Source organism: Aptenodytes forsteri, unplaced genomic scaffold, assembly GCF_000699145.1.
Source record: "Aptenodytes forsteri isolate BGI_AS27 unplaced genomic scaffold, ASM69914v1 Scaffold4, whole genome shotgun sequence".
NCBI lineage: Eukaryota > Metazoa > Chordata > Aves > Sphenisciformes > Spheniscidae > Aptenodytes > Aptenodytes forsteri.
The window spans coordinates 1,467,609-1,479,732 of record NW_008795442.1 but is presented as its reverse complement, the minus strand read 5'-3'; the positions used below and the strand labels follow the sequence as shown (position 1 = coordinate 1,479,732).

General features: G+C 37.1%; 1 protein-coding gene across 1 annotated transcript in view; it reads left to right on the top strand.

The window, feature by feature from the left end:
- FAM19A2 (family with sequence similarity 19 member A2, C-C motif chemokine like) overlaps window positions 1–3,056 on the top strand; it is a 46,411-nt gene extending 43,355 nt beyond the window's left edge. The window contains exon 5 of the mRNA XM_019472545.1: window positions 2,970–3,056. Coding sequence (XP_019328090.1) covers window positions 2,970–3,056 — 87 coding nt within the window. The remainder of the gene's footprint in view (window positions 1–2,969) is intronic.
- Window positions 3,057–12,124: the final 9,068 nt, after the last annotated feature.

Below are 12,124 nucleotides of genomic sequence, written 5' to 3'. Positions count from 1 at the left end.
TGTGAGTCATGCTGGCATGCTCTAAAACTAGTGCTTCTTCCTTGTCTCACCCTCCTTTGCAGTCTGTAAGGGCTTCTTTGGATCATTTCTGCAAGTCAGAAATGATACATTTCAGCTCAGAGGGACTGGAGTGTTCTGAAACCTCACATTACCTACTACCTAAATAGCTGCAGGCAGAACTCTTGCTTCTTTCCATGGGTATTTGGCACAGGCTTCAAAAACTGTGCATCACTGCTTAGTTGCAGAACGGATATGAGGGAGTAGAAAAGTAGCCCCCAACTGTTCAAAAGATATTACTTTCAACTCTCCAAAATCCCATAGTTTTCTTGAGGTATTTCCTTACTCATTAGGACTGTATAGAAAACCTCAGAAGTACTGCCCTGTTGCAGCTCTGCTCTTCTGCCATCTAATAGGGAAGGAAGGAAACGGATAATAATCAATATCAAGCGGAGAAAGTCAGTCATACAGAGCATTATGCACAGTAACCGTTGGAGGAGTGAACAACTCTCAAACCAGTTGAAATCAGATTACTCAGATATTATTCCCTTGCAGAACAAAGTGAGCATGGTTGTAAATCTTACTTATTTCTCCATAAGAATAATGAAGATAGTCCTGTCCTATCTGAGAACTGTTCAAAATGAAGAAAAAATGTATTTCAGGCAAGAATAAGTGGAAGATTGATGTCTAGGACTAAATTAAAAAAGAAGAGGACCAACATAAAATTAATTTCCATAAGAATTTCAAAATTGTTCATTTTTTTCATAGCTTGTAGTTTACTCCTTCTTCCACCTTGGTGAACACCAGGTTCATCTTAGGAAAGACACTACTGCTCTGTATGGAGAAAAGACTCCAAAGGACTTTATAAGTTCTATAAAATGGACTTTGAGCTTTCTTCTACTGCATTATTAGCATACACAGATGATTCCTTCTCAGATCTTACAGTCCTGACCATCATTCATCCCCTTCCATATCTGCGGTGAGAAATGCCATAGAGTTCTGAAGTGGAGATTCTGGGTGAAGCTACAAAATACCGAGTTCACCATGACTTATTTGTATGATGTGACCGGTAGAATTATATTGGCAAGACCTCTAAAACCAGAAGTGAACACAGTGTGTCTCCAGTTTAAGAAGATGGATATGATCTCAAGGAAGCAATGGATTGTGTCTAACCAACATGTATCTACAAACTCAGTAGTAATAGAAAATTTGAGAATTTTAATGGAGCTGCATATGTCAAGAGGTCCAAAACAGCTTTGCCTCTTCAGGTTCAAAAATGCCAGAAAATATCTTACTGATGCCAGCCAGAAGAACAGCTTGTTCCTTCATCTTGAATTCAAGCTTTGTGGCTCAGAAACATGACCCTGCCAAAAGAAGACCAAAGGACTTTACCTCTGCTTGTGCTGTTACCAATTCAGGCAAATGCACTGAAAAATCAGAGTAGTTGTTCTTCTAGAATTCTGAGATCCCTCTGTCCTGCCTCCTTATCATCTTTTCAGAGTGACCTTGGAAAATGAGATAGCATAGCAAATTTATCATCTTCAAGGCATCATTCTAATTCCAGTTGTTAATAATTATTGTTCAACATTTTCAAAATACGAAAAAGGAACAGGAGACTTTCTCCTAGAATGCAACTTGGCAAATTTGAAGCTGATTATTTGCAAAGCGAATTTCTTTTTGGAGGGTCATTCAAGAAATTACCAGAGTCCTTTTTCTCTCTCTTGACCTTAAGGCAAATCATTGGTACTTACGTTCCTGAAATTTGAAGGCAACAACCTCTTCAGAGCCTTTTGGTCTTTCCTTCATTACTTGAGATTTTAGAATACCAGTGTTTAATTGTGATTAGCTGCTCCGATTCATTCATACTTACCTTGTCTTGGGTCACATACTAGTCAGAAGATAATGAGAAGATGCAGGTGTGAAGACAACTTGCCAGGTTCTTTAAGAAAGACAAATTAAATTGAATACCAAAGCAGGTTCTTAGTTAAATTTCTAGAGTTCATTTTTTCCTTTGACAGGATACATCTTTTCTGTGTACTGTGGAGTTCAGAAGCAGTATCAAGGTGATCCCCAGTACAGGAAGTTGTAACTTTCACCTGGAAATCTCCATAATACTCAAGCAAGAAGACATTTCTAATCAGTTCAGGAATGATGCTAGTAACGTGCATCAGTTTATCATGAGTTCAGGGCAAATGCCAGGGAAAAGCATCAAAGCCATCATTTTCTGGAATTAGTACCAGTGTGTTATGCTATCTTCTTCCAAGAATGCCACAGGAACTTGTGACCATTATACGTAAAAAACATAAGAGAATGCCAGTGAAATTTTGTCATCTACATGCAACTTCAAACATGCATGGTAGATATGCTCTCTGTTTTGTGTTTAATTTATTTAGTTATTAAATTGACAGTACTAGTTTCTCTTTTCCCTTCTTTTTCTCTGATGACCAAGATGACTACAACTGTTAGTAGGGGATCAGCAACCATAATCTTAACTACTTCTTAGTGAACCAGACTTTATGTATTTTTCCCTGGGAAATTAGAAATCCTTCAGTTCTTCATCTATGACAGCTTTTAGGTGAAAAGCCCTTGAGTCTTCCTTTTCCCTGGTTCTGTTAAGACTTGAGACAGGGATTTTTCTGAAATCCTCCAAATCTGCCACCTTTCTTCTGTTTCTTATCTGTATTAGAGTGATGGCGTGATGGGTACTCATGCTGGAGAAAGTTAAAATTAGATTCCCTTAAAATAATTTTATATTCTCTGAATGGGTACCCACTACTCTGTCAGCACCCACTACTTTGGCTAAAATTTCTCCAAGCTTGGGAAAGTCTTTTCTTCATGTGGAGATTCTAAATGGATGGAAAGAGAGAGGAAAATGATCGAAGGGTTTCAAGTTGATGACTGATTCATTGTTTTTAAACATTTTTTTTTTCCTGCCTGGATATTGCTCTGCTGTTTTCTAACTTGTTTTTTAGTTGTCTTATATTCCCTCAGCTGTGGCAGTATTCGTGGATCCAAATGTGAGTGCACTACCTCAAAATGCCAGCAGTGGAAGCTGGTAAGCAAGTGGGGAAAAATCACCAGAGGAATCTCTGAAGCTTGGGACAAAGGCAGAAAACACATCAGTACTGCACTAACAGAGCAGCAGGTACCCTCATAGAGAAGATAAAATTACAGGTAAGGAAATAATTTACGTTTCTATTTTGGTCTCGTCCAAATGGCTTTTTACTCTCCATTCAAAATCCCAGAAAAAATAACACACCATAAACTTCTGAAGAAGAAAAAGATATCAAATGTGATGAATTTAGACTACCTGATTTTTTCGTGGGGATAATTTGAAGTTCAATCTTACCCAATTTCTGGAAAAAATATATTAAATGATGAAAATCCGTTATACCTGTTAGGCAATTTAAAACCTCAACCTAATTTTAAAACAAGGCTGGGTTGTTTTTTGGTTTTTTGTTTTTTTGTTTTTTGTTTTAGAATATTGAACACAGGAAACAGCTTGTTACAGGTTTTCCTTTCCAATCAAGAGCAACAGTAGTCCTTCCTTTAGGTAGGTGAGGTCAGATAAAGCCAAAGACAGAAGGACTCTGTTCCTATCCCTCCTTCTCCATTTACGTTCTCACAATTTGAAGGGTAGCATGACTCTTTATTATGCTTCAGTTTCCTCATCTGTAAAAAGGAAGGAGGTTGTTTTTCTTTTCCACTTGAGATGACTAGATGGAATAAGTGGTGCAAAAGAGAAGAAAATTACATTATTTAATTAATTGTTTTGCAGTCTTTTATGCCGCCATGCTGCAGTCCCACTATGGAGTTGTGATCACCACAAAAACCTCAAGAGGATATATCCTTGTCTGTATTGCTACAGTTATTATCTGTTACAGAAAGTAAAATAAGGTTTATGTTTAAGTCTTCTTTTAATATAAAACTGTTGTCTGTAAATGAAAAAAAATTGTGAAGTTAAAACAATTCTACCATAAACTTAATTTCTGTGCTGAGTTGTAGAAAGATTGAGAAAATTTAGGTATGTGCATTGTAGTGGCATTACCTTTTGGAAGAGAATAATAATGAAATACATTCAAAAGACTAATGAATTAGATTTAGCCTTGACATAACTCTCATATCTTCATCAGGTATACACTATGAGAATTGTCCTAGTGAGTTGTATCAATTAAGTTTATTTTGTACACTATCAAGTTCAAGGAAATAAGAATACAGAGCCATATTAATTTGTTTCATAGTCTTTAAATCTGTAGAGATCTTATTAAAGCAACAAGTTATCAAAGTATGAGTTTAATCTTGTAATGTATGTTTCTAATGATCTGCAGCATGACATTTAAGTTAAAAAGCCTAAAGAAAAAAAAAAGGAAAATAATAATATTTTTGTAAGCGTTATTTAAAGAAATTTAGGTGATCTTTCGAGGTGTTGTGCAACCCTTTTAGGAAACAATCATTATCAGCAGGTCCAAAAACTACCTCAAATATCTGGATAAGTAACTGGCTGTCTGAATTGAACATTGTCTTTTGAAATGTGCCATCTGTTATTTTATTTTGTTTTCTGTAACCTACTGACCATAGAAATGACTGTAAGTAGAGTTCTCAAAATGCTCACATTTTTCAAACTTTAAACTTCCTTTTTTTTTTTTTTTTTTTTTACTTAAAAACTTTACGTTAAACATATGGGAAGAACACACTCAAATCTTTCATTTAGAAAGAATCGTATTCTGACTTCATGGCTCTTTTCTGTACCACAGGTCTATCCATAGACTTATTTTCAAAGAACTTTTCAATTACTGTTTTATTATAGTTAAAGATTGCTGATATACTTGCAAAAATGAGTGTTATCTATCAGTTTCTATTGTTTTTTGGTGACAAATCAATGAGTTTGAGTATGTTTAAACCTTTTCCTTGGGGGTTACTGTTATTGCTTGGGGGTGTTTTTGAGACCATGCTCTTTTGCTAAGAGAAGTCGCTCTGATTCTGAAATATGTTTTTTCCTGTCATTTTGTACTTTTCCTTGTAAGTTAAAGAAAATTCCAACTATCCCAGTTTTGTTTTCTGTAACTAATTCCATAACAGTGTAGTACTTGACATGTGTTTGTTTCTTAGGCAAACGTGTAAAACTCCTCAAGTCCGAATGGAGAAGTAGAGAAAGGAGGTTTCTGCTGTGCCTGATGACAATTTTTGATTTTTCCACACACACAAAATATTCTGGCTCCACGTTGGAGCACTAGTTGTGATGAATCCTAGTCTTGGTCGGATTCTAAGGAAGGGCCAGAACGTTCGCTGAGGAATAAAGAGTCAAACCACTCCAGAAAATGTGTTCCAGCCCTGGTTTATTGCTCACAGAGCAGCAGGTGTGTACAAATACAGGTTTACACAGTATTAACAGGAATTGTTGTAGCTTACTCCTCATTGTAGTTGCTTAGTTTGCTGCAGATGCCCAGGAATCGTGGCTTATTTGGGCAGAGCTTCAGGAGGGTGGTTGGAGAGACTCTGCATTGCGCTCCTAAGCAGCCTCAGTGTGTCAGTCAGATGCTTCTGGGAGCCTTTAAATGTCTTTCTTCACTCACTCTCCTTTCAAAGGTAGACCCAATCGATAAACTTAAGTACTCACTATTATGGGAAAGCAACAGGTGCTCTGGAGAAGAGAACAGCGCTTATAAAGGAAGTACGTCTTGGTACATTCAGTTAGGTGTCGCTTTGTAGCTGAAAGCTCAGCATCCCATACTGGATTAATTGAAATTCAGAAAAAAGTTGGGAAAGGGGTATTTCCGCTATATTCCTAAGATATGGTAGATGTTGTCTGTTTAGTCTTAAAACCATGTTTAAGATGAAGAACTCTGCCATTTTCAGGAACGTATGCCATGCTCTAAAGTATTTTTCCTTTACCTATTTTTCTAGTCCTAACTTTAAGATTTTTTGGAACAAGTGGAAATCTCAATTTACTTGTGAAAGATTTCCAAACCCTTTTAGTTTTAATTACGGTTTTTAATACTGATTGTCTAGGTCTTCATTTTAACACCAACAATCTCCTGCTAAAATCATTAAGAGCAGTGGGAAAATTTGAAATACAGAATTATACTTCAAATGGCATTGTGTGCAATGAGTTTTCAACATGTTTGTTTCTTTCTAATGGAAGGTCCTAAGCACAAGAATTATCACAAGTGCAATTCTGATTAGTCACAGTGCAATAAAAGTATGAAAGAATTAAAAGCTTTAGAGTCCAGTAGTTAACAAAGACATTGGAAACTTTTGAGCCATTTAAGGGTACTGGAAAATGTTCTATTTAATTAATAAAATGAGTTAGAGATGTTTGCCAAAGGTGAGACCTGAGGATCTAGAATTCTAAATTGCTCTATTACAGGCTTGGGAACTTGTTCAGACTAACACTTTTCATACTGCAGTGCCTGAAATAAAGTTAAGAGAAAAATTTAAAGCTCTTGAGTCTTGATATCAAAAGTTATGTAGGGCCAAAGTCTTATAAGTAGGAATGAAACATGTGAAGACTTGAAAAAAAGTCTATCAATATGTAATCCTCACTGAAGGTAAATGAATCCATATAGTTATCATTAAATATCTGTTTTCCAGACTGCTCACAAATCACTCAAATTTTGCCTTTTGTCATTAGCCCAAGTCAAATAGCGGTCTGTGAGACTGAAACAAGAGTCTGTTTCCTAACTCACAGGTCTCTGCTGCAGTTACTTTATCAAGCATACCCTTGAAATATGGTTGAATCACCTTAACGTTTCTCAGACTTTTGTAATGGTTTCTTGTGCACCTAGAAACTTAGTTATCCAACATAAACACCCAAATCCACACCTATCTACTGTTAAGTGCATGTGCACATAGGTGCCCTATTGCAAAAATTCCCTTAACAGCTCTTTTTGTCCAGCTTCCCCCCTTCTTTAGAAAATAAATTACAGGATTCTCAAGCTATGAGGTAATTGTGAGCCTGTCCTTTGTTAACATTTGCAAAGTACTTTTGAGTATCACTGGTACAAGGTAGTAGCATTAGATCAGAAGGACCTTCCAAGCTTACAAGTTGAACTGTTTCAGTGAATAAACATGCACAAGTGGCAATCCAAACTGTCATTTGCTTTCATAAGCCACGTATGAATGATAGTGCATGGCAAAGACAGTGTATGGATTTTGAAGTTCCAGGAAATAGTGCACATCCATCTGTTCAAATAATTTCCAACCTCGACCTCATTTGCAGAGGGCGTAAGTGGAAAAAATGCATTGGCAGATGTTTGTTTCTGGTTGTATAGGCCCTTCTGTTTCTGCATTGTAATATTTGTGTTAGGTAGTGACTTTTCACTACCAAAACAAAGTTATTTATGTCATGGAAAAATATGACTGATATAGCCCTCTTCAAGTCCATTCCTTATTAGGAAAGGCTTTCTAAAGAATCACTTTGTTGACCATGTTTTGTTAATTTTTTTTTGTGGTCTGTTTACGTACAGTATAAAAAAGCATATAAAAATAAGGACACAAAATGGCTGGAAAGGTACTGCATACAAATAAGGGCTGTCTTGGCACGAGATCTCTGTCTTATCTCCATGTCTTGGAGGACAATCCATAGCTAGGCATTTCTTCAAGCCATTTCTTAGGCTTCTTTCTTCAAGCATTTTTTTAAGGGATTCTTGTGGCATTCCCTGTATTTCACTTATCTCATGTTGTTCATTAAATATATTTGTGAGACCCTTTTTATTTTTTAAAGAAATCCCCACACCATTTTTGTTTCCCAGAAGTCTTTAATATTTTACAGAAGAATGCTAGGGGTGCCAAGATGGCTTTTCTTTGTCTCATGAAATTCCACTGAGCTCAGGGTGAGCTATTAATTGCTTTTTAAAAAAATAATTTCCTTTCTCTGTCTTAACATATCTCAGGGAAAAAAAAAAGATGGCTTGATGATTCTTCAGTATGCTTAAATGACAGTCAGGCTATGATCACACACACAATCCTATACAGTTGATGGAACAGTTCTAATTAAAAAGAAAAACCCCAGTATTAAGTTATTTCTATTTCTTGTGTTTATTTATATTCTTTGGCAAAAACCTGGAAGAGAAGGTCCGTCATACTGCTGAATCATCTGTGGAGGAAAGAAACACTGGCTTAAAAATTTCCCCCTTTCTGCATTTGCATTGATACATAGTCCTGACAACATTATAACAGGCTTCCCTCCAACACTCCTCCCCCACTAAATTCTGTTTTTTACTGTGCATGATGGAAAAGAGATAGAATTGGAGTTGCAAGGGCACCCGTAGAAAGGCAAGCTGCTAACTTTCAAGTGCTTGACTTTGCAAACTCAAGAGTCTGTTTTTAATACGGATTTTGTGTATGGTTTGTGATAAACATAGAAAAAAATTGAAAGAGCTGTCTGTCAAAAAAATAGTAATGTACAAAGTTGTGTTATGAAATGTTCCAGCACACACTTATTTCAATATTCTGTATATTGTTATCTATTTTCTTCTAACATTATCAAATAATAATTAATTATGTGCCTCATTTGCATGTATAAACTATTCTGTAGTTAGCAAATAATTAGTAATACATTTGTTTCTCTGAAGAAACAGAAGATTTGTACTATACCTAATTGTGATCCTGTAACTTCGATGCTTAGATGCATTAAAGTAAGGAAAAGTGCTTTACTATTCAGAGAATATTCACTCAGCCATTCTTTACATCCTATAGTCTGGATTTTCCTCCCTTCCTCTTCTAAGGCAGAAGGAAGTCTTGAGGAAAAGTATCAGACTGGGTTTTTATTGGGAATCTATTCTTATGGAATAGATAGTATTATCTGCTGTATTCATCAGCTGTGGAGATTTCACAAGTGAGGACATTTTTCACCCATTTTCAGCAGCACTGGAATGGAGGCTGTCCAGAAAAACGCTTGAGCTTGTAGCTTTTGCAATGCACTGCCTTTGAGGTCTTTTCCTCTCTGGTCCATTCTGGGTTACCCTGGCAAAAACGTTCTACCCAAAGACTGCATCTGTTTTGAACATTTAGTGAGCAGAAGAAATGTGCAAAACTTTAGTTGCATTTAATTATATATTGTTGTTTTAAAATAAAACAAGTGAGTTCACATACAATTACAGCCAATTTACAGCAGCCACTCACTAATTTAAATTAAAAAGTCTGCAACTGCAGAGTAATTATACTTTAATTGCACATTTAGTACAAGAAAGTGAAGAGAGTCTAATGCATTGTGTCTATGATATAACAACCATGTGAAAAAATGTATTAGCATAAAGGGAGTAATCATGTTCCAAGAATGAACAAATTAATTCAGAACAACACCTAGGATGCTAAAGGTTTTATGTCCTTTTTTTCATTTGTATTGTTAAACAGCAGCAAAGTTAATTTTCCATACATATTAATTATTAACTGAAAAATTGATTAGACTTGATTTGCACCCATTCGGTGTGTTACTGTTCTCTTAGGATTTTAAAGATCAGACACATACTGCTATCAGTCCCCCTTTTCCTTTAAAGACCTTTGGCACAATACCTTGCTTCCTAGCCACTCAAACCAAATAGCTTTTACTATATCCAAATTTAAGCATTTCTGGGAATACCATCAGTAGATATTAGCTAAAATTTCATTGCTTCTTTATGAAACTGCCTTTAGCATTCGAGAGGTCTATTCTCTCCCTAATGTGTATGGATATGTAATTTCCATTAATGTTAATGTCTGGTCTGTGCTTGCACATAACAAGTATTACTTTCTTACATAGAGGCAAATGTGGACCACTATGCATCTTACTCAAAGTAGCATTGTGTGACCTGGAAGTTAACAGGAAAAAAAGAAGAGAAAAAAAAAGAAAAAAGAGGGCAGGCGGAATAATAAAAATTCTGGCAAGGGAAAGCAGTTAAAAACTCCAATCATGTAATTGTAAAAACTAGGAATATGCAGCTTGACTTCCTGTGCAGTCTGTATAAACAAAATGACCTTTGTATATGATTAGCCACCTGTTATAGAGCAGAGATTTGAATGGCTATCTGATTTTTTTCTTCTTTATATCACCTATTTATTCTATGTAACAGCGTGTATTGCTTTTATAGGGATATTTTCACCACGCAGTTGTAGAGCTAGATGGGGGGGAGCAGATAGGCCTGCAGATTATGATTTTACTGAGTTTCTTCCTGACTGAAGAGAACACATTTGCACTTCCAAACAGCCATGTAACTGAGCAGTCATGTATGTGTGAAAATACTCTTTTTGCTAGCTGCAGTATATCACCTTAGCCCATGCATTGGCAGAGCTGGATGTCATAGAAATAATAAATCACAGAATGGTTGAGGTTGGAAGGGACCTCTGGAAGTCCAAGCCCCCTGCTCAAGCAGAGCCACCTAGAGCCGGTTGCCCAGGACCAGATGGCTTTTGAATATCTTCAAGGATGGAGACTCCACAACCTCCCTGGGCAACATGTGCCAGTTCTTAGTCACCCTCACAGTAAAAAAGTGTTTCCTGAGAGGGAACCTGCTGTGTTTCAGTTTGTGCCCATTGCTTCTGGTCCTGTCACTGGGCACCACTTGAAAAGAGCCTGGCTCCATCTTGTTTGCACCCTCCCTTCAGGTATTGGTACACGTTGATGAGATCCCTGCTGAGCTGCCTCTTCTGCAGGCTGAACAGTCCCAACTCTCCCAGCCTTTCCTCATATGAAGATGCTCCAGTCCCTTATTTGCCTTAGTGGCACCTTAGTGGCCCTTTACTGGACTCTCTCCAGTAGCTCTATGTCTGTCTTGTACTGGGGAGCCCAAAACTGGACACACTACTGCAGGTGTGGCCTCAGCAGTACTGAGCAGAGGTGAAGGATCACCTCCCTCTACCTGCTGACAATACTTTGTCTAATGCAGCCCAGGTTACTATTACCCTTCTTTGCGGCAAGGGCACATTGCTGGGTCATGGTCAACTTCATCTCTCAAAAGTCAGCTGGCATCCTCTCTTTAATAGCAAAGGTCTACTCTGTGTGTATGTAGGCAGAATAGAGAATTCAGCTGAGTTCCAGTGACTATGCCTGTCCAGTTGTGCCTCTGAGGAAACTGTCCTCTGATTCTGCTTTGGTTTTGGTCTACTCTGTTGTTTGGAAAAGTAAGAAGCTTTGACCCTGCATCTACATGGCCTCTTTGGGAGTCTCACATCCTTTGATCTGTCTTCAGTGTGCTTTGCATCAGTTGATTTACCACAGGTTTTTTTTTTAATATATATATATGTATCTATATCAAGTGAAGCTAATAAAAATCCACCTGCGGATAGGATCAGAAGATGTGTTATTTTACATTATGTAGCTCAGTGGCATCTGGGTCCATGAGTAGGACTCCAGCTTGTTACAATAAAGCAAAAAATAAATAACAATAAGATGCTGTGTCAGCCTTTTGAGCTTTGGTGCAGGGCATAGAAATATGTTGCCTGACTTTTGAATTAATTCTTCATTATTTTTTCACACAATCTTCCACTATAGAAGGGGCCACATGAGGCTGTTTCCAACAGCAAGAACAAAACAAAACAAGAGCAGTGTAATAAATAAACCCATGTATCATAAAAATCACAAAGCACAATTTTATTATTGCCTTCTTAAGTGCAGTTCCTAGAAACAACTTGGTGGAGAAGGCAAACCGAAGTAATGAACTCCTTGAACAGTCCTTCTAATATTCTGCTCTACGTTCGTGCTTTGCAGAGCCGATGAGAGCTGTATGCAAACAGTTTAGCTGAGGGCAAAAGAATGTTTCATCATTAAGGAGCATGACCCTTCTCTCTGTGATCAAAATGAAAAGCACATGTCCCTTGATGTCATAGTGTTATTGTGACCGTTCTAATGGGTTGTTCCTCAAGAGTTGGGATGTTGTCCCCTGACACAATTTGATATTAAAAGGTTACATGATCATTAATTGTATCCACTGACACAGCAGAAATATTCCTCAAAGTTATGTTTTTTTGATATGATGGATTTTTTTTTTCTTCTAATGCTTAAAATCCAAATCAGACACAGGGAAAGTCCAATTACTGTGAAATGCTTTGTCTCCCACCCTTTCTCTCTGGTCCTTCTGTTCCACTCTTGTTTCATGTTAGGCTCGGCGAAACCACTCTAAGTGAACTCCTTGGTAGTTATTTTATACCTTGT